The following is a 27,789-nucleotide window of genomic DNA, read 5'->3' as shown; positions in this document are numbered from 1 at the left end:
GAAATTTGTTCCTCCTCTGAAAAATGGGTAGGAATTACCTAGCAATAAATACGAAATCTCAAGAGATGTTTTTAACGGATTTACTTTTCGGAATACAATTTCACATCCAGTATATTCTCGCGTTGGGTTTTGTTTTAGCGAAGTGAAAATTCCTACTCCACAATATTCACCTAGAAAATCACATCACGTAAAATGAAATGGTCAGTTCAAAGCAAGTTTTGTATTATCAAAATGATTATTTGACACATTTTCAGGAAATGGTCTGAAACATCTCAAGCCAGTGGAAACAACCTTTCAGCTTTATTGCCGCCGGAGGCTGCAGCCTCTTTTCATCTCTAATCAAATTTCCCTTTAAGAAACACGCTCGTCCTGAATGCTACTTACATTAATTTTTTTTTTTTTTTTACTTCTATTAATATTTATAATTATATTACAGTTTCCACGCAGGCCGTGCAGATTATCTAGTGTTCTGGAGCATCCAACAAGCCAGCCACGATGCTACAGACAGCACCTTACCTTCATCAGGACTTAACTTCGGCCTTGTCTATCTGACGAAATAGCTAGAGTTTTACAACCCAAGCACATAAGCACAATAAAATCATACACACAGAGGTTTCTCTTTTCCATTACGTTTGAGGATCACATACTGTCCATTCTTATTTTTTACCTAAATACATACTCTTAGGTAATCCAACTGACTGCTTGTGCTACCTGCCCAGTTACATTCTTGGTCTTCAGAAATACTGATGAGAAGACAACAGCATTCTGCTGGACCCTGTCCATCCTTAAGCCAACATACCCTTAGCATCTCGGAGGGAAGGCAACAGGCAGCTGGCTTTCCCAAAGTCCAGATTTTTGCTTTCTTAAAAAATAACTTGAAAGTTCATTACAAGCAGAGATGCTCTGAACTGTCTCCTCCTCATAATAAACATCCAATAAAAAGAGAAAAAAGGAGAGGGGAAAAAAAAAAATCACCTTTCACGCCCTCCTTTTCAGTACTAATTGCTCCTAGCAACGAAGCTGCAGGAAATGAGACCGCGTCTGCCTTTTTTTTTTTTTCCAAACACAGAGCAAATCTTAGGAGTAGACCGGTGTGATTCCCCCTGCGCCCAGGACAGCACATTAAGGCACCAGACAACGCTCTCCTTTCCAAGGGACGGGATATGGCCAGAACCTGGCTGTGTCGTAGGAAGTGCCCGATAGCTTTTAAGAGATTTTATTCAATAAGAAACAGTTTATTCCGTGGGTAGTTGGCAATTCAAGCTTTACCTTTTCTGTTAATGACAGGAGTGCCTGGATCAGCCCGTGCTCTTCACAGCTTTACTCCGAAAGGCTCTATCTGGCCAAGCTGAGACATACATCCCTTAGTGCTGTAGATATGTGCGTTTTGTGTTGCATGTCACTCGGTGCCTAAACACAGCCGGCTCTTTTGTTCTGAGCTGAATTTATTGGTACTCTCAGTTTTGCAGCAGCTCTCTGGACTAGACCTTGTCGCTCCCTACAACTACCTGAAAGGGGGTTGTGGTGAGGTGAGTGTTGGTCTCTTCTCCCAAGTAACCAGCGATAAAACGAGAGCAAATGGCCTCAAGTTGTGCCAGGGAGGTTTAGATTGGATATTAGGAAAAATTTCTTTATGGGGAGAGTGGTCAAGCATTGGAACAGGCTGCCCGGGGAGGTGGCGGAGTCGCCGTCACTGAAGTGTTCAAAAAACATGTAGGCGTGGCACTCGGGACATGGCTTTGCGGGCATGGTGGTGTTGGGTTGACGGTTGGACTTGATGATCTTGAAGGCCTTTTCCAACCTTAATGATTTGGTGATTCTGTGATTCTCTGATAGTGACACCCCCCAGACCCATCTCTGCCTCCGCGGGGGTCTTCAGGCAGTGCTGTGGGTGCAGCGCAGGACAGGAGAGCACTGAAGGACGCTCTCCCCCGACTCGCAGCACAGCGGCCGCTCGGCGCCAGGCTCGGGCCCCCCTCCGAGCCGCAATCCCGACCCACACCTGTGATGAGGTCGCGCCCGGTCTCAGCCCCCTGGGCGCGGGGGGCGGAGCGGGGCCGAGAGCGGGGAGGAGCCGGCTGCTGACGGGCCCTGCGCGCCTTCCTCATTAGCGTAACGAAGCGGAACCCCCCGCCGGTGCGCTGGGACCGGAGAGGCGGCGGCGGCTGCAATGCCCGGCGCGGATGCCGGTGCCCACCGCCGCTCCCAGCTGCGGGGCCGCGGCCGGTGCCCGCGGCCCGGGGCCGTGCCTGAGCCCCTCGGGGCGGCTGGCGGCCGCGGTCTGCCTGGGCGCCGTGGGCAGCCTGGGCTTCTGCAGCAACCTGCTGGTGCTGCTGCTCTTCTGGCGCTACCGGGCGCTGCGCTCCCCCATCAACCTGCTGCTGCTCAACATCGCCGTCAGCGACCTGCTGGTCTGCGCGCTGGGCACCCCGCTGGGGCTGGCCGCCGCCCGGGGCCGCGGCTCGCCCGGGGCCGCCTGCGCCTGGCACGGCTTCGCCAACGCGCTCTGCGGTGAGTGGGAGCCCCCCCCCTCCCCGGCACCCGGGGAGGCCGCGGGGGTCCGCACCCACGGAGAGGAGGCGGCCCCACGCCGCGGGGAGGGGACGGGGGAGCGGGGGGCGAGGAGCCGCACAGCCCGCGCGGGCGGGGTCCGAGGGTGTGCGCGCAGGAGAGCCGGGCATGGCGGGGACGGACGGACGGACATACATACACAGCCACCCCCCACCCCCCCAGGCACGCGGGAGGCGCGGGACCGGGGTTAAACCTTCCCGCCTCCCGCTGCGGTTCCTCGGGACGGAGCTCGCGACGCGCCGGGCAGCGTTACGCGCGAGCCCTCGCTCCGGCTGCGGCGTGCGCGCGCCCGGGGGCCGCGGAAGAGCTCCGCGAACTTTAAAGCACGAAAGCGGAGCGGGCAGCCCCGCGCCTCCGCAGCCGCGGTTTCTGTGATGCTTTGTGGCTTTCAGACCTGCGCCCGCGCCCCGGCCGCGGGAACGGGCAGCGCCGCGCACCCCGAGGGCAGCGGGAGCGGGGCGGGGGCAGGCGAGGCCCCAGGGTGCTGCCATGCGGGGCAGGTGTGATGCCGGGGCAGGGGGACCTCGGGAGCACCCCGGCGTGCAGCAGGGCAGTGCAGAGCTCCAGGCCCTGGGGACTGGGGTGACTCTGGGCAAGGCGAACGTGTTTGCAGAGCAAGGGAGGGTGGGAAGCAGGGAAGGGCATCGGCCGTGCCCCTCCGCCTTTACCCGGCCCCTTCCTCGCCTGGTCTCCCAGGAGGGAGACCTGTGCAGCGGCGAGAGGGCCGTGGGGACAGCAGGTACGCAGACTTGCCCCTGCGTCGTCCTCCCAGCTCCGCAGCGTTCAGAACGTCTCTTTGAGCTAAGTCGAACAATATCTCCTATTTTCAAGCTTCCCAGTGCTGAAAATCTCCCAGCCTGTTTTAACACTCCAGACACGGACACACATCAGTGGGGCTCGCCCCCAGCTCGCACTCGTACAGGTCGGAAGCTTTACCAGCAGAGTCCTCGCTCTGCCCGTCAGTAACAGACCCGAACAACCCGAGGAGAACAGCTTAGCGTCGCGCCCAGGCCGCACGGCGCTGCTTTAGGAGACGCTCGGCACCGCGTACACCCGCTCTAAAGGTACAACGCTTGCAGCTGCAGTTCAGGTGTTTGCTGCCAGCCCTCTCCCTGGTGACAGTTACACAGGGTTAGCGAGCCGGCTTTGCGTATGTAAAACCTTTACGTGCCAAAGAAAGTTTAACCAGAGCGTGTCAGCATTAACCAGCAGCTCCAGCTACATTCAGTTGTACCTGCCAGCATCGCTTCCAAAATGCAGCCTGGGACCTGTGTGTGGAGGGGAAATTACAAACTGTAATATCAACATCTCCCCCGCCCAGCAGAAGAAATCTATGGTTTAAGTGATTCTCTCGCCCCATTTGTGTCTGCTGAGAGTACCCCAACTGCAGGAGACCTGTGCTGCTGCCCGCGCCCTGCGCAGCCCTGCTGGGGCACACCAGGGCGCTTGATGGCACGGCGGGCTGCGTGACATTGTTTTAATCTACATTTCTGGTTTAATCTACATTTCTGGTTTAATCTACATTTCTGTGTTACGGCACAGCATTAGGTCCTTATGAAAAACCCGGGGGGCTGCGCTTCCCCAAGAGGGGTTCAGGCGGCTCCGCTTTGGCACTGGCAGAGGGGCACCTCTCATCTACCGCATCTCAGAAGAGGTGCCTTGCCCTGTAAAGAGCATTCGGATTTTTTCTGACTGTCAAAGATGTCCTCCTGCTTTAGATATGAAATGCACTGCTTTAATGAGCTGCAGTTGTTGCCCTTGGAATAGAGTTAGCTTTCAAACTCGAGCAAGAAAGCTCCCGTGTTCCTCATGCTCTTTTGAAGGTGGTCCAACACCGAGAGACACAGATCTTATAGTGACCTAGTGATTTCCTTGGGAGTGACAGAAGGTCTGCAAGGAAAGCTCTCCTGGCTCTCACCAGGGGTTTTATTTAAGCAGGTTCCTCCAGTAACACACCCCCTCTTCCCACTTTCACAGAACTGTCTTTTCTCTCCAACCCCCCAAATGTCCTAAGTAAAGTCGCTTTTTTCCCTCCACAGTGTCTGCCCTTGCTCACGTACATTTTGTGGTGAGAATGCCACGTTCTCTCGGTCCAGCACGGCACAGGGTCAGGGGCTTTGGTGTGAGTCTCCAGCACTCGTACGGCTGCACGAAAACAGCCGAGAAGCGCCCGGAGACAGTAACGTCTGGGGAGAGGGGAGGACGGGGCAGCTTTTTCCTGCTTCCTTCACTACCTGCGTGTGCTTCAACACCTTCACGTGTATATGGGGAGTGGTGGGGAAGGTTGTGAGAAGAGATCAGAGGGTGGGCATGGACATTTATTGTTCCTCACACACTTCTCCTGCGGGGCTGGGTGGGGGGAGAGAAGAGATCTGGGAGAAAGTATAAATCCCAGGAAGCAAAGAGCCGACGTCGTTATTTCAAGCAGAAGCAGTGATGCTTAAGGAAGCCTGTGAAGCTGGGTAAGCCCTGAACTTTGGGCTAATACAGCTATTGATCTTTAAAGCTTAAGTCTTGCAGGTGCACCGAAAGCCAAGTCTGATACAGAGAAACCAGGATTTTGCTGCAGGTCGCGCGCGCACGTGTGTGTACGTGCAGACGGATGTGCTGACTTACCACTCAGCGTTTGTAACAGACCTGCTTTGGCTGGACGCGCGTTGAAAGGCTCCGCAGCTTTTGGTGGGTGAGCGCAGGCCCTCGGCAGCACAGGCAGCCCTCGCTTTTAGGGGGACACGGCCAGCCCCGTCCTTGCCCACTGGGTTTCCAAAGCCGTTGCCATCAGCCCCATCTCTAGCCTGAAGCATCGCTCCAGGACATAGACCAAAGCCTTAACTCAGGCATTTCTGCTAATACAAATGTATGTTTTGATGCAGGGATCGTCTCGCTCATCTCGCTGGCCGTGCTTTCTTATGAACGTTACCGCACCATGACGGGAACAACAGAGGCCGATCCCACAAACTACAGGAAAACATGGACAGGCATCGTCCTGTCCTGGACGTACTCCTTGGTCTGGACTGCACCCCCTCTTTTCGGCTGGAGCAGCTATGGGCCAGAAGGACCGGGGACAACGTGCTCTGTGAACTGGCATTCAAAGGACGCTAATAACGCGTCCTACATCGTATGTCTTTTCATCTTTTGCCTTGTAATCCCTTTTGTCATTATTGTTTATTCGTACGGGAAGCTGCTGTGCGCCGTAAGGCGGGTAAGTAGATTCCTCAGCTGCCTTTTTACTGTGACCCCAAACCAAGCAGAAACCAGTGACCACCATTTTCCACCTTTGTAACTTCTCTGCTGTCAGATGTGCTGCCAGCCTTTGGAAACTAGCTCTGCTGTGAGTGTCCCGGTGGCGGGCTCCACTCTACCAGGGCTTCCAAAGTCACACTCAAGTGTGAGCAGCTGGAAGTCCCTATGAGAGTTTTGCAGATGAGGGAAGCTTGCCAGGCCACTCGAGATACTCCCAATTACCCCTAATTAAAACTAGGAGGGACTTACCTACCTTGATGAGATTGGTCCTAGGACTTAAATCTGCAGCAAGGCTGTGGAGAGGTGAGCATCACCTGCAGGTGCAGAGGCTGTACGATCAGTGGAGGGCGTAGGACCTGTGATTTTGGAAGATCAGTGCTTCTTCTCTGAAAGCATGAGCGTGAAACCTGCAAAAAAGGGTGCGAGAAAGAAAAGTCGTATATAATCCAGCTGCTGACAGGATCCAGGCAAAGCAAGAAGCTGGAGTTTAGCAAATACAAACTTGTAAAGCGTTCCTGTGGCACGAAGCTTACCCCTTGCACGCAAAACAAAGCCAATCCATAAGAGAGATTTGCTTTCACTAGAGCGAACCCACCCAGTACAGCGCGCGGTGCGGAACGCAGCCAGGGCTGCCGCTGCCAGGCAGCTGGAAACGCTGATGCACAAGTTTTTCTTCCCTTGTGAAGAGCATCCGCATTTACCCGCAAGTCCCGGGGAGCGACGCACCAGCGCCGCCTCCTCGCGGCACGGCGACGCTGGGAGGGGACCCAGGAGCATGGCAGCCCCTCCGTCAGGGACCAGCCTGCGGCCGGGCAAGGACCGGGAAGGCAAGGACCGGGAAGGCAAGGACCAGGCAGCTCAGGCCGGGCCGCCCGATCTCCCCCGGCACAGCCCCACGCCTGGCCCCGGAGCCCACCCCAGGCTGGGCACAAGCTCCGTCAGTGCTATGAGATCTGGCTTTGCCCCAGCGCGCGCAGCGAGCGCCTGAAAGATGAGGGAGTTAGATGAAAATCACTCTATAAACCACGTTTGCAGATGGAAGCATTTAACTTAAGTTTATCATTGCTCTGGGACTTTGGGCAGAATTAAGCCAAATCCGCAGAGATGTTTGAGTTAATCCTTCCCGGCCTTTCCCAGCCTGCCGTCTGGTTACAAACACCTTTCGTTCCCCCGATGGGAAGCTCAGTCCTCTTTGGTCACCCCTTGCTGCGACGGCGGCGGCTCCCGCGCCACCTCAGACCTGTCCCCGGAGCGCAGGCGGGGGCTGGCTCTCACAGGACTCTCTTTTTTTCCAATCTTTTGAAGCTACAAAAACTGGCTTAGAGGTGCTGCTGGTTGCAAGCCAGTCACAATACCAGTCACCATATCCGAGGCTGGAGCAGATAGTGCCGGCAGGAGAGGCTCTTCCCCTCCAAAGCTCCTCCACGGGCGAGAAACAGCAAGAAAACCTGGACGGAGAGTTGTTCCCCGTGAGAAGGTCGTGCTGTCCGATGTGTCGGCAGACAGAGCCTTTATTTCTGCTGGGGTTGCACCTAGGTGGGAGCATCGAGGGGTGTAAGTTTTCATATTAAATACTCTTCCCACTGATGCACCCATCACCTAACAAGTGAGTTTTAGGCCCCGGAGAGGTGCCCGTCTCCAGGACCGCTTTGGACGCTCCCGTCAGGGCGAGCATGAGTCTGTGGCCAGCTCAGGCAGCAGCAGGACTCGGCAGCTTTAGCAGAGCCCCCTGCAAACCCAGCGAGTGATGGGACCCTTTCAGTGGTAGGAACTGGTCCTCCAGTGACCGCAGAGGCATGGAATGGGAACGGGGTGCAAGGGGCTATTGCACCCTTCCTCAGGGGTGATGAGTTCCCTCATGGCAGCGAGGTGCAGAAGCAGCAAAACCCCGGCGTGTGTAAGAGGGAGGAAAAAAAGACTGAAAAAAATAAGCTTCACGTGCGAGCTAAATGTTTAAGGAATTGAACAACAGACGCTTGTGCTTTTAGAAGATGCCAAATTATAGGTGATGCTCCATAAGCCTTTTATCATGCTTTCAACTCCTGTCGTGAATACCGTCCCATAACCGAGGTTGTCTGCACCACTTTACAGGAGTGAAATTGTAGTGGGGGATTGGGGTGTTTGGTTTCAGCCAGGCATGAAAAATTACATTCTTTCGCTTGACATTTGTATTTTCATGCTCCGGTTTCTGACGTGATTGTCATCACGGGAGATATGCAGGGATGCTTAAAATCTTGGAAATCAGTCCAGGTTCTGAGAGTCTCCGGTGCTGCTTGCGAGCAGCCGACAGATCCTGCCATCTCGCTTCAGGCTCACAGTGTCCTTAAACCTGATGAAAATCGTCACCACTAGGAGAGGACCCGTTTTTGCCCCCGAGGCTCATTTCAGGCTGGCAGGCAATGGCCAGAGGGAAGGGTTTGCGCTGAGCGATTTCGAATGAATACCAAAGGAGCTTGAACATGTTACAGTGTACAGTACGTTACAGTTCGTCCGGACTAAACGCTGAAAACCAGAACACGACGGGTATTTAGGTTTCCAAACTCATTGAGCTTTCCTGTTATCTCCTTGCTGAGCAGCCGTTCTGCTTTCCTCGCCGTTTCACGCCGTGCCCAGGGCGGGCGAAGCGGGAGGCTGGCGTGCGGCAAGAGCAGGAGGGAGCCGTGCGGTGGCAGGCAGCTGGTGCGAGGGTTCGCCTCTCCTTCCCGAGGCTCCCGCACGGGGGGCTTCACCGCAGCCCCCGGCGGGGTGGCAGGAGCCAGCTTTGCCTCCCGCGGCTGGTCCCGTCCCGGAGCGGAGCGGCTAGCGGAGCCCTGCTGACTGGGCTTTGCTGCAAGGAGGCTTTGGAATTGCCTCGGTTTTCTTAGCAGAGCCTCCAGAGCCTGTTGTTTTCCCCAAAGCTGAATATGTAGCCTCAGATCAGCACACAGGATCTCATCCACGCTACGTGCCGCAGCAGGGAAGCTGTAATCCCTCAGCTCAGGTAGAATTAGAAGGTGTCAAAGATGACTAAAGTGAAACGGAGCCTGGGAGACAGCCGGCAGCCGCTCGGGAGCAGGCTGCGAGGAGCTGAAAAGCAAATCCAACAACCGCTTCGTACTTGGTATAACCTGGTGCCCTCGCAGGTCCGAGGAGCCCGAGCAGGGCTAGAGCGTGTCTCGGGGAGAAGCGTGCCGGTGGCTGCTCGCGGCTGGGGAAACCCTCTGGGACATAAGCTGGGCAGCACAGGAAAGCTGGATGCGTCCTCCCTCCAAATCCCCGTGCTGGTTTGAAAAGCTCGGTCATGTCTAGCTACTGCTTCAAAACCTCTGTAGCCAGCAGAAACGGTGCACGTGGACAAGTCTCTCAAAGACAACCCCAGTGATGCAAACAATTCATGGGCTACCAAAAACAATAGCCTGGGATTCCTTCTAGTGCAAATACTTCGTAGCCAGCATCAGGTTCAACCTGAGCTCTCGGATGTCCTGGAGAAGCAAGGTATCTTTATGGCCATTCCTGGGCTTCACCGGCGTGCCCAACCCAAGGCATGGGGTGTGAAGACACCAAGTACATACCTGCTTGGGTGAACTGTCCCGTCAAATGTGGTCTGCATCGCAAGTAGGAAATCCCTGTCGGAAATAACCGGCTCACTGAAAGCGACAAAGAGGCAGCAGTTCCCTCGCTGCATCCATGAAAGTTGCAGGAGACAACGGTTCTGCTACCGGCTTTCAGGACAGCTGTAGTCGGGACGCGAGACCTTAAAAATGTTTGTTAGAAACAGATAAATGATTTTGTTGAGCACAGAGGTTAAAAAGTAGTTATTGAGAGTCTCTGACAAGCTTGGCAGAGTCCTCTCACATGAGCTGTCATAATGCAAATATAATCAATTCCAGCTTTTGTATCACTATGTTAGAGCGTGGATTTTTTTTTTTCCTTAGTTCACTGACAGGCCACTCTTCTGTCATCTCCTTGACAAATGAATCTGAAATCCTGCCTCCAAATTATTGACTGTGGTTCATCCTTGGAAATTAATACATGGGCTCAACACTCGGCTTTTCCACACAGACTCCTGCCCTGGGCTGAGTTACGCCAGCATAAAACTGCCGTAAGTGCAGTGATGCAAAGTTCCTACGGTTTAAGGGAGGTTTAGCAGCTCTTTCACCTCAGACTCCAAATCTGGCCAGTTTCCAGACTTTCAGTTCCCCTTCTTGTCCCACCCTGCCTGAGCATCCTTCCTCACAGGGAGGAAAGGAGCGGCGCAGTGAAGCAGCAAAGCCGGTCAGAGGCCAGGTTCTGCGGCGGGGCTGCAGCCCCAGCTCCTGTTCCCCAGCTGGCGCTTGCACGCCTTTTCCACCGCCCTCCCCTGGTCCCTCAAGTGTTACGGAAAGGAAAAAAAAATGCAGCACGGCATTTGATGTGTTACCTATTCATTTCACTGCATCGATTAGCAAGTCCAACATCCAGCAGTTTCTAACGTCGGGCTAATAGTTTCGTACAGCTTTGGGCAGAGGAAACTGGGGAAAACAGGACTGTTTTCCAGCAATTCCCTTCCACTGGCCAGAAGGGGAAAGGGTAGTTACACTGGTCCTCAAGCATTTATCTAGACAATTATTAATGCCGCCGCAGTGCTTACCCAGAACGAACTGAGACTGAACTGGGGATGTGAGACAAACACATTCCCAAAGGCAGGAAGCATTAACGCTCAAGTACTGAAATACTTCAGATGCCAGATGAGAGAAATCACTCTTAAGACAGCGGGACCCAGGGGAGCCTGCAGTAACAGTGCAGCCCAGGTGATCGCGGAAAGCAATCACCTTTGCAAACAAGAAAATCCACCCAAGCACAAAATAACCAAGGAATTGGTTTTCTTTGCTTCATTTGACTTCAATCCCAGTGAAAACGCAACCGTGGGATGCTTTTATATTTTCCCACTCAAATGGTAGCAGGTGCTCTTGCTCATTAGGGCTGCCCATACTTGGTTCATCGTTAGAGCTGCCCATACTTGGTTCATCGTTAGAGCTGCGCATACTTGGTTCATCGTTGGAGCTGCCCATACTCGGTTCATCGTTAGAGCTGCCCATACTTGGTTCATCGCTGCTGCAGGTTCTCCTGCGGTAAGTGCTCCCTCTCCGAGCTGGAGGAGCTCTTCCATTAGCAATAACCACGAGCACTGGAAGATCAGACATCTACGTGAACGCAAAACACGCGTACAACGAGGGCCACAGGCCACGCGGTGGCTCTGAAGCAAGGGGCAACACTTCCACCCCCGGGTACTGGCATTCCCTGGAGGACTTGCTCAGGCAGCAGGGCACAGCGAGGGTCCTCAGCTTCCCCAGAGAGCTGGAGGGGACATACCTTGTGCTCTGCCACGGTGTTTGTGTGCAGTGGAGATTTGTCCAACAGCACTCGCTTACCTGATGAGCACACTAAGGATTTTTCTATCTGAAAACAAAGCAGCTGTGAGCCTCCCCCCCCCCCCAGCTCAAACACTTTTCAGCATGTGCTTCAAAAGCTCAGAAGTGAAGCGTTCAAGCGTTCGCGGTGAGGGAAGCTCCGTTTCGCCCAGCACTTTCACGCTGCAGGACAGCAGGGAGCAGCCGTGCCCCGCGGTCTGAGCCGCACTTTCCTCCGTCCCAGAGCACCGTCACCCGCCAGCGCCAGAAACCACATTTTCCTCCTCCGCCGGCTCTTCGTGACGCTCTTCTGTGTTACCGCAAGAGCACGGCGCCAGCCCAGGCTCACATCCTCGCTACCCACCAGGCATTAATTAACGAGGAGGCTCAGCAAATGAGCGAATCCCATCTGTATCTCCCCACAGGAGCATCCCGCGCAGCAGTGCTTGACACACTGGTTAAAATGCCCCCCGGTCAGCGAGGCAAAGGCAAATTACCTCTCATTTGCAGTTGCCTTGGGAGAACACCCCCTCACCCATCAATCCTGGATCTAATGACTGGTCTTCGAGGCGTGGCAGAGCAAAATACCACAAAAACGCAAGTCCGGAGGGAGATCCTCTGCCTGGCCTTTACAGGAGGACCTCCCCTGCCCCCACAGTAAGCCGGCACCCAAAGGGCTCCCACTTGCCCTTCGGGTGGATCCGCCGGGCACTGAAAGGAGAGCAAACCACTAACCCCGGGCACGGAGCCGTTTCAAGCCTAACAACGCAGCTCTGCCCCAAACACCACGGGTTTTCCATGGCAGCAGCCAGGTTTCGCCCCCAAATGATCAAATACCGTGCCCGAGTGTGCCGGAAGGTGCAAGAGGCACAGCACCGCATCGCCAGCCTTCCGGATTCACCGAGAGGGCTCCCTCTTCCCTGGGGGAAGAGGCTTAGCACTGCAAACGCTCCGCACAGAGGAGACCAAGAGTCTTCCCTGAGACATCCCGCAACTGCAAGGATCCCACGTAGGAGTGCATCAGCACGGAGCTGCCTTCTCACAGCTGTACTTGGCCGTTACCACATACGCTGAATTCAGTCCATGCGCTTTTAAAACATACCCTTCTAGGAGCACAGCTATTGCCTGTGCTCTTCGGGAGACCGGTACAGGGTCTCCCGGTTCGCTGTGGAGGGGAGGCACCAGGACACCCTTCCTCACGTCTGGCAGCAGCCTCCAGGTCTGGGCTTTGCTGCGTGCCAGGACTGGCCCTGCTGCCTGGACACCCCAAGGACGCTCTGGACAGCCTGGGGTGAACATATCCTGAGGCTCCTGTTCTGCTAGTATTTCATTTTGTATCTGGACATCCCACAATGTTTGAGAAAACCTCCACTCCCAGTGAGAAGAATGTGCCATCATCACAGTCATGACTGATTAAAGCATCAAAGAAAGATGCAGAAGGAGGGGAACCAAACCAGTGTGAACATTAAGTAGTGCTGAAGTATTTCAGTATTCATTCTCACCGACAGATGTGCTATGCAGACTAATAACTCCAAAGGACATCCTTCCTTCGAACTGTAAACATTTTCTGCTTTACAAAGTTAAGTGCCCCAAAGACTAGCAGCACCCCCAAGGTTTCCCAGCCTTGAGAATAATTGCATTATTTCCTCCTGAAACTAATACCAACTATTTTAAATCAGTTTCCATCCCTGCTCCCAGCGCTAGCTTAGCTTTGCTCGGGCTGCAGCAGGAGCCAGAAGACCCCCCAGTTTCACCGAAGGCAGAGCGGGGAAGCTCTGCTTGTCCCTGCAGAAGGTGGTGGTGCATCTTCTGTGACTTTGAGAGGACTGATAAACCTCTTCCATTCCACAGCTGCTACAAGGACTCACACACCCCCAAAGAACTAGTATGCAAATATTTATATATATATACATCTCAGAGGGGTTTAGTAGCTACCCTCTTGCACATAGGAAACACCTGGACCCCAACGAGCCCAGCCAGCTGGGAACTTGCTTAGTTGGCATCGTGCAAGGGGCACTAGAAAAGGTTTGTCTTTGACTCAGATGAAGGAATTTGGGGTTTTGTCATCAGGACGATGATACTGCTAAGCCTCACGAGATGCTAATTTACTAGATCTAGACCAGGTAAGCAGCACACTAGGAAATCGGAGAGGCAGAAATTTCCAAGTGACATGCTCTTTGCCTCAAGTTGTTGTCCCAAAAGTGGGATCGTATACCCGGTGCGCAACACGCCAATATACACACAGAGGAGAGGTGTTTTATTTAAAGGATATTTGCGCAGGTAGGGGTGCTGGGTGGTATTCCACAGAGCCAGCACACCACACAAAGGAGTCGCCACATGTTTACCCCATTACACGATTAGCGAAAACAATAGAGAACCCTCTCAAATTTACATTCATTGGCTAGTAATTACCGCAGTGCTTATTACTGGTTACACATATTTAAATTATCGCGCATGCTCCTAGAAAGAGTGGGGGGTCATTCACGTAGTCCCTCAGTTGGGTCGGTGGCCGCGATCTCCCCCACCACCTCTACCTTTACCCCCGTTACTGTGGATTCTGCTGATCTCACGACGGTTACATTTTTCAAGAGCAAAAGAACAACTCAGTCTTCATGGTTTACTGCTTAAGTACAACTGCTTCTTCATCTTCTTGACTGCTAAATCCGGGTTCATTAATCTTTCTTAATTGTGTTGTCTCCCACTGACCTGCCCCCCTAGAATCTTTCATTTGTCTCTGACATCAAAGTCATTTAAGGCCTGTCTCCTGCTTTGTTCTTCCCCATCTCTCCCTGTGCTGTGCTGCGGTCCAACCCGCTGGGTTCAAACCTGCTACACCAATGTAAAATCTGTTTTGTGGAGTAAAAGCACAAGGTCTGCCAGGAGCAAAGCATTCCGCTCATGGACAAGCGTTAAAACAAAGTTTTATAACAAAGTTGACAACTTGCTTTTCTCACTCTTGCGTTCGTGACAAGGCACTGAATGCATGGGCGTTTTAAGAAAGCCTAAGCTCCGAGTCAAAGATTATATGAAAATATTTTCATTATGAATGCAGGTAACATGTTTCTAAGTTTTATGATTGCAGTGAGAAGCTTTTAAGCCTAATTCAGAGACTCAGATGTTAGGAGGGCCAGAAAAAAAACTTCCCTAAAAATAAAATCTAATCTGATATTGCAATGTTTCCGGATGGTAGCATCAGCCACTTATTTTCCTTGATATAAACACCAGTATTTCCTCTCCAAGCAAATCTTTTTTTATTATTGGGAGAGACCACGAGCTACTGTTAAACTGGCCACTCTATCACCGCCCACTGTGTCAGAGTTTCAGGGAAATTCTCATTAAGCCCCAGCAATAGGGTCCAAGGCTAACTTCTTCCCTCTCTGTAAGCCTCTGTTGACTTACTGTTTGAAGCTTTCTGCTGGGCTTCCATTTCTTTTTGCTCTGCCTTTGGCTAAGCAAGCCCATGCTTGCAGGGGTAGGCTGTTCTCATGCCGAGAGGTCTCATGGTCTCTGGAGCCCCCGTCCCCGCTCACCAGGCTCCCTTGGCAGCCTGCTTTGTGCACAGGGTACACCCGGCGTCATTGTAAGCACCCCATAGCTCTTTCCAAGCAACGCACAGATGTATTGATGTGGATGCCCATAGATCTCCTGACCTGACTTATGAGCATCAAATCAAGAACAGACACCACAGTAACACTTCAAAGGGCTGAGAGTTTTCCCCTGAAGCATCCGACATACCTACTGCAAACCCACTACCTACATTTATCAGTTCTTTAAAGTAGGACATAAGCTGATGTGCAGGGACCATTAGGAAGTCTCACATCCACTTTAGAACAAATTGGGTTGACCTTTAACGTACAGGCGATGCAATTTAATTGCAGCTTTATTAGGTTATAGTCTAGTTCTCCAGTATGTATTCAAGTAACTGCAGCTATTAATTCACCAGGGCAGAGTATAACCGGGTATATCTGATTTCATCGCACTCGGGCACTATTTCTTGATGAACAGGCAGTGATGTCCGAAGGTGGTTCAGCTGCTGCCACAGCTCAGGGGTGTCTGTGCCGCCCGTTTTAGAGAGATACAGCAGCTTTGCTCACGTGAGCCAGGGGCCTCAGCTGGTGTGCTCAGGCCATCGCATACCCAATTCAGTTGAGTTTTTTTCTCCCTCTAGCTCCCTTTATTCCACCATTTCTCAAGGATCATCCTCCTAGTCCCGTCAGCATCCTTGTCAATTCTCCAAACTCTAAATACCATAGTGGTTTCACAAAAAACAAGAGAAAACATAGCCAGTCGCTCAGCTGAGATTCTCAGATCAACCTGGGGATTCTGGAATTAATCCCAGTGGGAGCTTCGTGGCTAAACCTCCCAGGCGGCCCTGGGTATACTCAGCTGCGCTCTCTGGTCCTGGATGTCACCGAGCAATTTCCACATCCATTGCTGAAAACGCACGTCGTGCTTTCCTAGCAATGTGATGACTCTGTTATTTCTGCAGAGTATGTGTCAGCAATATCAACCAGGAATTTGCTGTGTCCACAGTGACCTCTGTTTAAACCTGTTCTTACTGTTTGTTGCATTAGTCTCGCATCCACGTCCTTCGCCTGTCTGTGACACCCAGTGCCACACCACACAAACGCGGTATCTGTGAGCATTTCCACTCCTACACTAGGAGGATGGATGTGTAAGTTCCCAATTACTGTCAATGGAAAAAAAAAAAAAAAGAGAGAGGCAAATTAGTCACTTCTGCAGGCTGAATCACCATCAGTGATCCTCTGTAGTCGAAAACACAAAGTAACTTGGCTATTAAGTGATAGATCTCAGCACAGGAACCGTCCTTCTCCTGTGTTCATGGCCTTCTCCTCCATGGATCCTGTCTAAGAGCAGAAGTTAACACGCAGCACGGGCACGTCATGGTTTAGAACGTCCCAGGCAAACAGGCAGCGCAACGAACTCCTGCATCCAGCAACCCCCCCCTCCCCGAGTCGTGGGTGGCTTTCAGAGAGCGCATATTCCAGCAGCTCGTATAGAAATGCCTATATAAAGTACGGGATTAAATACTCCATTGGCACCTTCAGCGTTTGGCATCTTTGCGATCAAGCTCCGGCCGATGGCTGGAAAGGGCACAGCGACGTCGGCTCCGGCAAGCTCGGGGCGAAAAGGACGGCTTACGTGCAGCACGAACGCCCGGGGACGTTGCCAGTACATTAACTTCCTTTCTGCTCACGGAAGCTGTCGTGGGATCCGACTCCAGCCCGGCGCGGAACCATCTTTTCGCTGCTCGGCAGCGGTCCCCAACGTCCCACGGCAGGGACTGAGAGCAGCACAAAGCCCAGGAGAAACGTGGTCAGGACCTTAACTGGGCATGGCAGATGTCTGCAGAGGTTCCCAACCACTCCTGACCTTTTTCTTGGTTTGCCGTGGGAAACATTAACACCTATGGGCAGCGTGTGAAAACACCACGGTAAGAGCAAGATGAGACTGGGGCCTCCAGCTGCGCTGGAGATGAACCCCCCAGTCCTGCTAACTCGGTACTAATCACTAAAACAGTGATTTTTTAATTTTTTTTTTTTTTTTAACTTCTTGCGCAGCAGACTGAGGTTTAGATTTTTGACTAAACCAGAAGTGATGGACGCTTCACCCCAGCTCGGTGCACGGCCGGGGTAACCCTGCGCGAGATCCCTGCGGCAGCATCACTGCTGTTAGCCCTAAGCCAGAGACAACCCGGGCAAGCTACCTGGGCCAGCCTTGTGCTTTTACTTTCCCTGGAAGTTATTAAGACAAAATTAAAGTAAAAGCCCACCGCATCCTGTGTCAGCCTCGCGCAGCTCTTTGCTTCTGTCCGTCTACAGAAGTGGATCCGACAGTGAAAGCCTCGGCACAGCCCTGGAGCCGTGTGGAATACCTGTGTCCCCACCTGCTGCTGGTGTGCCAGCCACGTTTCAGGGTTTGCTGAGTTGTTCAGTTCTGCAAAAGTTTTTCCGCATGTGCCCTGAATATTAATATTGAGGTCTCGGGTTTCCTTGACTGACTGGGGGACCCTCGCAATTAAAAGCAAAAATGCTTCAAGGCGAATTACAGAAGGGGGAGGATATTCAAACTTTCTGGCCTCGTAGGATGAAAATAATAATTTCCTACTGCTGGCAAGGAAATTAAAACCTTTCCTTGCTTGCCTGCGAAGCCATTCCCTGGCAGCACCAGTTTGAAAGCTGCGCGCTTTTCTTTTTTTAAGGAAAGGAGAAAATACTTGAAAAGTAAAGAGAGTAATACATGACGTAGGTTTGCCTGAGAAGGGTGCGTTGCGCTGGTGGAACACGTACCATCAGAAATACCCCGCTAGCTTCACGTCAGTGTTCAACCCAGTGACAAAAAGCAGCTTTTCCTCCCCGTTTAGCTGTGCCACACAGCGTCAGGGTATTCGGAAAGAGATGTAGAGACCAAGCACCACTCCAGCTGCCCTGGGACCTGAGCTCTGCTAAAGGTTGTTAATAGAAAATCTCTCCAGCGTCCTCCTCTCACGTCTAGCCTCACACCAGTCTGATTTTGATGGGGAAAACATCCAGAAAACATTTCTCTTCTCTGACCTTACCTGAAGCAAGAGGAAAGGGTTGTTGGGTAGCCTTCTCTAAAATCAATAGAAATTAAAAAAAAAAAAAAAAGAAAGAAAAAAAAAGGATCTTTGGTTTTCCTTAAGGTGCGCGGCTCACAAGCCATCGCCCACCACCTGCCCGGGCCGTCTCCTGGCATAGGAAGGTGGGCAGAAGGTTCTCAGCAAAGCACAAAGAAATTGGGATTTTGTGTGGGGATAAAGGCAACCGGCTGCCTTTCAGTGCCTCTCCTCAGGAGTCTAAAAATCAAGCGCACGTAACACCGAAAGCAACTCCTCTTCCACTTTTAGCCCCATACACCCCTGCCCCAATCCAGCTGCTCCTACATCATCACGCAGCCTAAGCACCTTGTGAAGTTGGGGCAAGCTTTCAAAAAATCTGAACACAGGGAAAACGTCATACAGAATTCATATCAACTCCATGAAATATAAGAAGACGCATGCGAGCTTTCTGTCGGAGCCGTCTGTGAATAAATCTGAGCTCCTGATGCCTGTGGGTGTCTCCAAGTGAAATATTCACCTCTCACTAATGGAAATATTTTGATTATCAACTTTATTTGCCTAGTGGCAAATACCACTCTTTTTCTTTTAAATCACAGACAAGTGTCATAAAAGATTTCATTTGCACATTAGCAGGATATTTATAAAGTACTCGGTATTAGAGTTCCCTCAGCAAGCAATTAGAGATATGTTCTACTTTTTGAACCGTTTTGGTTTGGTTTTTTAATTAGTCTCAAGGTGACTTTCAGCATACAAACACATCCCGCTGGATTCCCCATAAAACTGCTTGTAGTTAGTAGTTCGTTTCTCATGCTCACTGCAGCAAAAACGTTGTAAAAACAATCTGTAAAAGGTCCAATTTTCAAAACATACTGAAAACTAAGAAACGAGGGTGAGGCTTAAAACATCAGTATTTATATACAGCATGATTTACTTAACAAGGACGTGTGAGCCCCAAGTCCAGAGGAGGAGCCTGAATTCAGCTGCTGACTTTTCCAATAGATTCAGGGGAAGAAGTTCTCTCAAAGTCTTGTTCTTGCCTGTCTCCTGTCCCACCCCAGCGGCCTCTGGGTACGGAGCCTTTCATTCTTGGCTGGGTGCATCACCGCTGGTGGGGCTCAGACAAGCAGAGCGCTGGGCCCAGCTGTTCTCCAGGGCCGGTCAGACCGGGGCAGGTTCCCCCTTCCTCCCTCCTGCCCAGGACACTCATGTGAAACGCTGTGATTTAGAGAAGGCTGGAGAAGGCTGTTCTAGACGAACAGCACTACCGCCAATCCGATTCCAACTGTTACATTCACGCTTTGGGTTCACGACATACAAACCCTGCCCACGTTGGCCAGCTCTTCTCTAGCCACCAACATTTCAGATGACACAGCCAAGCCTGCGCCTAGTGCGGCCAACGCCAGGAACCCCCACGCGTCATCACCCGCGGCCAGTATGAGCACCGCTCATTGCGTATTTGTGCCTCTCTCCCACCCAGGTGAGCGGCATCAATAAAGGGATGGGTCGGACGCGGGAGCAGCGCATCCTGATCATGGTGGTGGTGATGGTAATTTGCTTTCTCCTTTGCTGGCTGCCGTATGCGACTGTGGCGCTTATAGCTACATTTGGGAAACCTGGTCTCATCACCCCTGCGGCCAGCATCATCCCATCCCTCCTTGCCAAAAGCAGCACAGTCTACAACCCCATCATCTACATATTTCTGAACAAACAGGTAAGTAAAATGTTATCTTTATGCTTATTCAGATTCAGTGTATGCAAGAAGTAAAGAAATAATGAGGGGAAATAAAGAGTGTACCTGTGACGTCACTGAAAAAGCATACGAGAAGGGAGCACAGAAGAAGGGCTATGAGCAGTAAATTTAATTGACAGGTATGGACTTTCGGAAGTTAGATAACCAACTTCCCAGGTGTCCAACTAGCAACTGATGGGTCCTTCCTTTCCACTACACAATTTGATGAACAGCAAACATGGAGGAGAAGAAATCAACGTTCTGGCAAGCGTGAAGGCATCAGATACTGTCTGAAGTCAATTCAGATACACAAAGTCTTGTAAGGACATGAGCCTTTGCTTCCCCTACGCCATGCCCCGGCACAGCCCATTGCCCAACGCCTCTTCTTTGCAACATCAATGCTCTCTTCCCCGATTTACTCTTTTAACTCAACTCTTCAGTCACTCTTCTGTCCTACTCTGCCCCTCCTAACAGCTGGTGGGACCCATGGCCACCAAGGATGTGTCTAAGAACACTGCTGGAGGAGCTGACCCTGGAGCAGGGGACAGCCCAACTTGCTTCACACCTTGTGTTTCCCTCCTCCTGCCATGCAAAGGGCCAAAAACCAGATGGCAGGAGGGTACCAGGCAAGGGGCTGCAGACCTAGCTGGGGCTGTACTTCCAGCTAGAGGGCTGGACTCAGGACTAGCCCCATCAGATGGCAAAACACAAGACAGAGGCTTGAACATTGTGCACAGTAAGTGAATAACGGTGATTCTCCATATCCTTCCAGCAAGACATGAATTTCTGGCCCTGCCCAGCTCCATCCCTAAATACGTACCATGTATTGATTTTTCCAAAGGGAAAAAGACACCGAAACTGTTCAGTGAGGTGAGGTGAAGACTACAGACGTTGTGCAGATTCAGGGTCACGTTTTCACTCATGCCGCTGCCCGCTCAGGAGGATGCCACAGCCTTCGGACGCTAGCACGGGGGCAAAGACAGACCCTCCCGTGGCAGTTTGTGTCTGTTCCACTGCTCTGAAACCCCCGTGCTGACCCGAGTTTGCATCCCCTGAAACACGTGGCATTAGCTCATGTTTGTTGAGCTAATACTAGATTCTGGCTTGTACAGTCGGGAGGCTGTCAGGACCTAAATCTCTGTAGAAAAAAATTGCTCATTAGATAAAACAGAGGAGTAGAAGAAGCTTTATGAGGACAACTGTCCGCTCTTCTGTCATCCACTCTGTGCAAAGGTTTCTCTCCTTTCTTTTTCCCAATCCAGTAAAAATGGGCCCTATAAGTCCTTCACGCTTCGTGCCTCTTACAGTGGTATTTTATCTGTTTTTCTTTCCTCCTGCTGCTGCTAATTAGTCCCTAGGGCTCAAGGAGCAGGTTACTTTCTTGGTACACTTAGCTGTACTTTGAAAGGTTCCCAGAAACGGCCAAACCAGAAAATAAACTCTCCCTTCATCAGCACACGTGGGATTTCGGCAAATAGAGTCAACTGCAGCCCGCGACCCCGGGAGAGGGAGGCTGCTGCGTGCCGCTGCACCGCCGGGCTGGAGGCAGCTCACGTCCTGCCCGCGCAGGGCTGGTTTCGCCCCAGCCCTTCCCCGCCTCCTCGGGGAGGGGAGGACCGTGTGCTGGTCCCAGCCGTAGTCCCACACCCGGGACGGGGCGAGACTCATGATGCAGCAGGGTCCTTTCTATTCTCTGTATTACCATATAGTCACTAATATTTGTATTAAATGAAAGCACAGGATGACTGCTACAGGCCTGTCTGAAACAATTTCATTTCTGGGTCTCTCCCCTCCCTACTGCTTTTTAGTCAAGGGACAATGAACATGTAAACTGGTCAAAAAAAAAAAATTAATAAAAACTTGCAACTGACCCAAAATATACACACCACCGTCCGGATTTTGGCACGTCACCTGTCCCCTGTCGTGCTGAAATACTGCAGTGGTGCTGACGTTGCCTCGTTCATGAAACACTGGCCGGAGTAACTGCTTTTATTTTCCTTGGTTTTGCTCGTCTCTCTTTGACGTTCCCCGGTGAAGGAAAAGGGCAGGTACCCCTTTCCCCCAGCTCCTGCTCCCCAGGTCCTGCCTTAGCTTGCAGAGGCCCTGCCCTCGGCCAGAGCTCCCGCTTGGCGCCAGGGCTTACTTCTTCTAGAAAACAATTCAACTTCCAATATAAAATATTATTACATCCATGTTTTTTTCGGGACCATTCCAGGAACCTAAAAGAACGTAAAAACCATAAGATGAAGCCTGACTTATTAAAAAGTGGTATGAATAAAATTCCTGCTAACTTGCTGTTCTCTACATGTCTGCGATAGTTTTACAGGTGCTTTTTGGCGCTCCTGAGGTGCAAGAAGGCAGCCGCGAACTCCAGCAACAAGTTCTCGTCCAGGTCCTGCCGCGCGCTGCAGCGGGTGCAGGGCGACGCCGGCCCCGCGGCGGCTGCCTCAGCCGGGCAGCCCTCGGCCGAGAGCCCCGACCCCGCCGGCAACCCACACCCGCCTCCAGAAGACACCCCAAAAGCTAAAAGAGCTGTGCTGGTGGCTCACTACAGTGCCTGGCCCAGGCTGCCGGGCTAACGCCACTGGCTTGGGGGAGCCCCCGTAGGCAAGCACGTGGCCTGCTGCCATGTTTGGGGATTTTCACAGAATCACAGAATCACTAAGGTTGGAAAGGACCTTCAAGATCATCAAGTACAATCGTCAACCCAACGCCACCATGTCCCCTAAACCATGTCCTGAAGCGCCACATCCACACGTTTTTTGAACACTTCCAGAGATGGTGACTCCACCACCTCCCTGGGCAGCCTGTTCCAATGTTTGACCAGCCTCTCGGTGAAGAAATTTTTCCTAATATCCAATCTAAACCTCCCCCGGCACAACTTGAGGCCATTTCCTCTCGTCCTATCGCTGGTTACTTGGGAGAAGAGACCAACACCCACCTCACCACAACCCCCTTTCAGGTAGTTGTAGAGAGCGATAAGGTCTCCCCTCAGCCTCCTCTTCTCCAGACTGAACAACCCCAGTTCCCTCAGCCGCTCCCCGTAAGACTTGTGCTCCAGACCCCTCACCAGCTTCGTTGCCCTTCTCTGGACATGCTCCAGCACCTCAATGTCCTTCTTGTAGTGAGTCCAGATGGGAGAGTTTTGCCAAATAACCTCAGTTTGCAGCTTTGTTTCTAATGAAAACTTGCCTGTCTGCTTCCTCAGAGTTCATTTCACCAATAAGCCATTTCCCTGTTTCTCAAAGACTCTTCCCTAACCAAATGCTGGGAGTTCTATGGGAGTTTTGGAAGAAAAAGTGAAACACACAGATGCCTCTAGAAAAAGGTTTTTAAAAAAACAACCAACCAACCCCATGTTCTAAAGACTTTCTGCCAAAAAACAACCGAACAAAAAAACCCAAACCCAACAAGAAGAAAACAGAGATCCAGAGCACCTTGCTGCAGAATAGCTGCAAGAAACCATCTACATGCGAAGGGGAGAAGCAAACAGGTCATTCTCCATTAGAAAAACTATCAGCTTGCAGATTGTCTCTGTTTTGGATTGTACGGCACCTGAAAAGTCTCACTTCACTTTTCAGTACAAACCTGAGCAGATTACGAAGAACCGCAGCTAAGACTTCAAGCTCTCCTAAAATTTAAAGCGCATACATTGGCTACGTTTCAAAGTATAGAAATCGCAGCTCAAGCTTGAGAAACCAAGCGTTTTAAATTAATTACTTTACAAAGTTATTGCACCAAAGAATATTTTCCTCATAACACTCAGTGAAAAACACACTCTGCAAATAAGCAGCGCTCAGCAGGGCAAAGCCCTCGCCTCTGGAAACACGCCAGTGCGCACGCATTAAGACAAAAGCTAGAGTGACTCCAGCTCTTTTTAGATAAAGGGTTATCCGAGTATTTGCGGAGCCGAAAGGGCCGGTCGGTGTAGGCTGTGAGCAATGCAGCCGCGTTCGTTTGTCCCAGCTGAAGCCCTGCGGCACTGAGCAGGGGACGGCGTATTTTTACCCGGAATAGTCTCAGTGGCCCCATCAGGGAAGCTGCTCGGGGACCTTTTACAGGATCTTCCTCCTGGACCATCCTTGGGAACTGAAGTGACAGATGGTGTCTTCTGCAAACAATAAAGTGCTGGAAAGCTGCAGAAGTACAGCTGGAGGAAGAATTAAAAACAAACAAACGGGAAACAACCTTCTCCCTCCTTAACTCTGAGCACAGTCCCAATATTCTGACAACATTCTTCATCTCGAATGGGAAGGAAAACATGAAATAGCAACATTCTGTGCAGAATTACTTTTCAAATCCCATCAAACTGCAGGGACATGCCATCTTTCAGATGAGCTTCACGCTGGCGTACGGCCGCACCACCAGCAGGGCAGCTGTCACAAACGGGTATCCCAGTGCTTTAACTACCCGGCATTAGCCCAGCCGGAACCGGGAAACGCAGAGGGGAATGAGTAATGTGGGAGAAAAAGTTAATGCCCATTTTCTTTCCCCGATCACTGCTTGAGTTGGATCCGTTTCAGACTGCCCAAGCTGGATCTTTCCTTACACTTATGTACATGCATCACCTTCAGGAATAAGCGAAACGCTAAGGAGTTCAGCGCCGTCACCCCTTGCAGCTGCCCGGGAGCGAGGATGCTGTACTTGCCTGTAATTCTCCCCTGGAAGTAAAAACATCTCGCCCTGGACTAGACCATCCAACATCTTAAAACCAAGCATTGCGTTTGAGTGAGAGCAGCACTGAGAAATGACTGCCGCAAGACCTCTGCAGGCGCAGCAGATTCCCCAGGCAGCCCCCAAGGACGATGCAAAATAGTTTCAAATAGTTATTTTTTATTTTTTTACAGTTTTTACTCTAAGCTGGCTTTTCCTTCTGGTGATGTGGGTTATATTTTTTTCCTTGTGGCATTACCAAAACCTTCTACATATTCACACATTACTGCACAACCTGCTCGTTCTTTTTTTTTTTTTATTCCTAAGCCACAGTTGTAGTAATAACCTGAATAACACCAAGTATTTTCAAATACAGAAGCTGAACCCATGAAGTGAGGCTTTTGCTGAGATTATATTAGTGGATGAAATCAAAGCGACGGACACACTTATTGCTAACGAATACACCACATCAACTATTTCTTCCCAAGCGCACGCTTTTAAAAGGGTGCTTTGTTATTTTTCAGATTACAAAGCACACCAGGAATCCTTCAAGATTCCTTGAAAAAAAAAAAAACCACGTCCCAAGAGAGACTTTGCATAGTATTTGGATGCAAATCGAAGAATCAGGTTTAGGGCTCTCCAGCCACTCCTCCCCAAGCCTGTAGCGTTGCATGGGGTTGTTGTGGCCAAAGTGCAGGACCTGGCACTTGGCCTTATTAAACCTCATACAGTTGACCTCTGCCCATCGATCCAGCCTGTCCAGATCCCTCTGCAGAGCCCTCCTACCCTCCAGCACATCAACACTCCCACCCAACTTGGTGTCATCTGCAAACTTACTGAGGGAGCACTCGATCCCCTCATCCAGATCATCAATAGAGATACTGAACAAGACCGGCCCCAGAACCGAGCCCTGGGGAACACCGCTTGTGACCGGCTGCCAGCCGGATTTAACACTGGACGTGTCGGAGAAAGAGTTTTCTAACGTTCTCTCCTTTAATACCTGGACTGAGCGCCGGGCCCATGTCAGGGAGAAACACAGTGCCCGAGATGGGGATCTTCTCACCAGCTCTACCGGGGCTCGCTTCGGGCCCGTCGTCTGAAAGTCAGTTTTAAGCAAAGCTATTCTCAGTCGCCCTCTCCCTCGCCTGGAATTAAACATAAACACCAGCTGCGCTGTAAAAGACCCGGGTCCCGTGTCAGACGCAGAACAAGCAGAAGCCCCTTGGGAGAGGTATGAGGCCCTGCAGGAGGTGCGGAGAGGCGACTCCCAAGGAAATTCGGGTCGACTGGTCGCGTGCGAGGGAGGACGGGCAGCACAGCACCCAGAAAGGCGAGGAGCTGACGTACAAGTTATTTCCACATAGCGCAGTGCCAGGGGAGAGCCATACTTAGCACGATTAACATTTACTTCAGTTGCTATAGTGACTGATTTTATTTGTCTTCTGCATGGGCCACACGGCTATTTTCTCCTACAGGCCCTAGAGAACGTCACCCCCAAAAAACCCGCAGCGCTCTCGGGTCACACAGCTGCCAACTGAAATAACACCCAGCCCCCAGAAAAAGCTCCCAAGTTGGCGGGGCTCTGCCTCTCTAAACGATAAGCAAATTCGGCAGCAGACAGCCGAACGGCCGCAGGACGACCCCTTAACCAGCCCCTTAACCAACCTGGAAAGGGCTCGGCAGCATTTCGGTGCTGTTTCGGCAGCCGGAGCAGAGAGAACATACGAGGTGGCCCCTTTTCTTTTCACCACAGGAAAAACAGAGCCTTGTCTTCACGACTGCTGAACATCAGCAAGTGCTGCTGTTACTGGCAGCCCGGGGCCGACTTTTGCACAGCATTTTTATTTTTCACCCCCAGGTTTCCTTGCGGAAGGAGCTTTATCACCCTTTCGTGGAAGGGGAGCGGACGCAGCATCAAACTCTCTTGCTCTACCCACAGTGTTTGCGTGTAATTTTACTTTAAAATACGTTACTAGCTTTATGCACTTTGCCAGAAGGCAACGCACAGATAAGTGTGAACGTGTCTCGCGTAAAGTGTAAATTACCAGCTGTGATTTACACGTACGAGGAACGCGTTAGCGGCAGCAGTGAGACCGCCGGTGAAATCTGTCACTGCGATGATCGAGACCGAGAGCTTCTCCAGTTCTTCCCAGAGGATTTTCCAATTATAAGTGGAGCAGAGGCTGGCTTGTAGATAGTTCTTAATTACAATGGTGATTTCAGTGGCAACGTACAATGTATGTTCCTCAGCGGGGAGGAAGGCTATTTCCAGAAGGGGAAAAAGTGAAGATGAGGCCATTTTAGGCCATCAAAATCCTTCACTTAAAAGCTGCTTTGGCTTGGGAGAGAAGTGCCAAGCAACAGGACACAGGAGCTCTGGACCCGCCTGCTCCAAGACAGAGGAGGGAAAGCAGTCGGAGTTAATGAAGTGGTATGGATTTAAAGTGAATTGGTTAAGCTGCATTAAGCTGCATTAAGTCCAAGTAAGTGGTCTTTACTCCGCTTTACGATACAATTGAGCTGAAGTAAATTACAGTAAAGTGAGACTATTTGAAATCCACGTCCACATGAAGGTTTAATGCAAGTTAAACAATTCAAAGAGTTAATTCTGATCAACTTTCCTGAACACCCTCACGTAGCCAAAAGTCCTCCAAAGAGCAAGCACTGGTTTGTCAACGGAGTCGGTCCCTGCCCCGCCAATGCCTCGATGCGGCCCCGAGCATCCACTCTTTAATCTGCAAAATGCATCACAGCCCTCGGCTCTCGCCGGCTCCTTCCTGCGCCTCCCACGAGGTGAGCACCGTCGTATTTATTTGGCTTCGTTATTCCAGAGAGGCTGCAGAGCAGCACCAACAAGGTGCCTGGGAGGGGGACTGCTGTGAGCGGAGAGGACTGGGCTGAGCAGAAGTGCCAGACCTCAAAAGCCTTAGCGAGGCACCACCTCGAATTTGTTGATGGCTTCTGTAGGAGACAGCTTGACCCAGCTGCATGCCTGCAATACCCTAAGCCACAGCTATAATTAACAATGGAAACGAAGCCAAAGATGTTAACCAGCCTAAAGGACGCCTGTTGCTATGTCCCAATGGCAGCACATTTGCCATGTCACATCGGACGCTGCTGAAAGGTGAAACTTCTCTTGGCTTTCAGTCCTCCTGCAGCCAACGCTGCACACGATAACCATGTTTTCATCAAATAAATCAAAGCCAACTGCTCACGCCTAAAGAACCCTGGCAAAATACCTCCCAGGTATGAGATTTAAAAGCCTGGAGTGCTTTTGAAGGCAAAGACGTTGAAAAAAGCTCCACTGATGAGGGTTCATTCGAGTCTCACACCTACGATCTAAATGTGGTAAAAATGCAGTAAGTGCCAGCCACAAACAGTTCTAGCAGCAGTCGCTGTGACCCAAGGAGAAAAACACCCTTTCAAAGGAGACACGGGAGGGATGAACACAGAGGATCCTATTTCATTCGCTCTAAATTACCAGCTGACACAGTTACACAGCCCAAACCGGATGAGCAACGAGCAAGAATTCCAGTACCTATTAAAAGAAAGATGTAAAATAAAAGATAGAAGAGGACTGAAGTCGAGGTGCACACAGTCCCGTTTCATCGTAAGACCGGGAA

General features: G+C 51.3%; 1 protein-coding gene across 1 annotated transcript in view; it reads left to right on the top strand.

The window, feature by feature from the left end:
- Positions 1–1,884: 1,884 nt before the first annotated feature.
- Positions 1,885–27,789, top strand: part of LOC309407801 (pinopsin-like) — a gene marked incomplete at its 3' end in the record, with an annotated part of 38,189 nt that continues 12,284 nt past the window's right edge. The window contains 5 exon segments of the mRNA XM_082003445.1: positions 1,885–2,511; positions 5,445–5,773; positions 19,262–19,495; positions 21,832–22,036; positions 22,039–22,116. Coding sequence (XP_081859571.1) covers positions 2,184–2,511; positions 5,445–5,773; positions 19,262–19,495; positions 21,832–22,036; positions 22,039–22,116 — 1,174 coding nt within the window. The 5' untranslated portion in view covers positions 1,885–2,183.

Source organism: Phaethon aethereus (assembly GCF_964289735.1).
Source record: "Phaethon aethereus genome assembly, chromosome: 9".
In the NCBI taxonomy this organism is placed as follows: Eukaryota; Metazoa; Chordata; class Aves; order Phaethontiformes; family Phaethontidae; genus Phaethon; species Phaethon aethereus.
The sequence above is the reverse complement of the archived record's forward strand: the minus strand, read 5'-3'. Positions and strand labels throughout refer to the sequence as shown.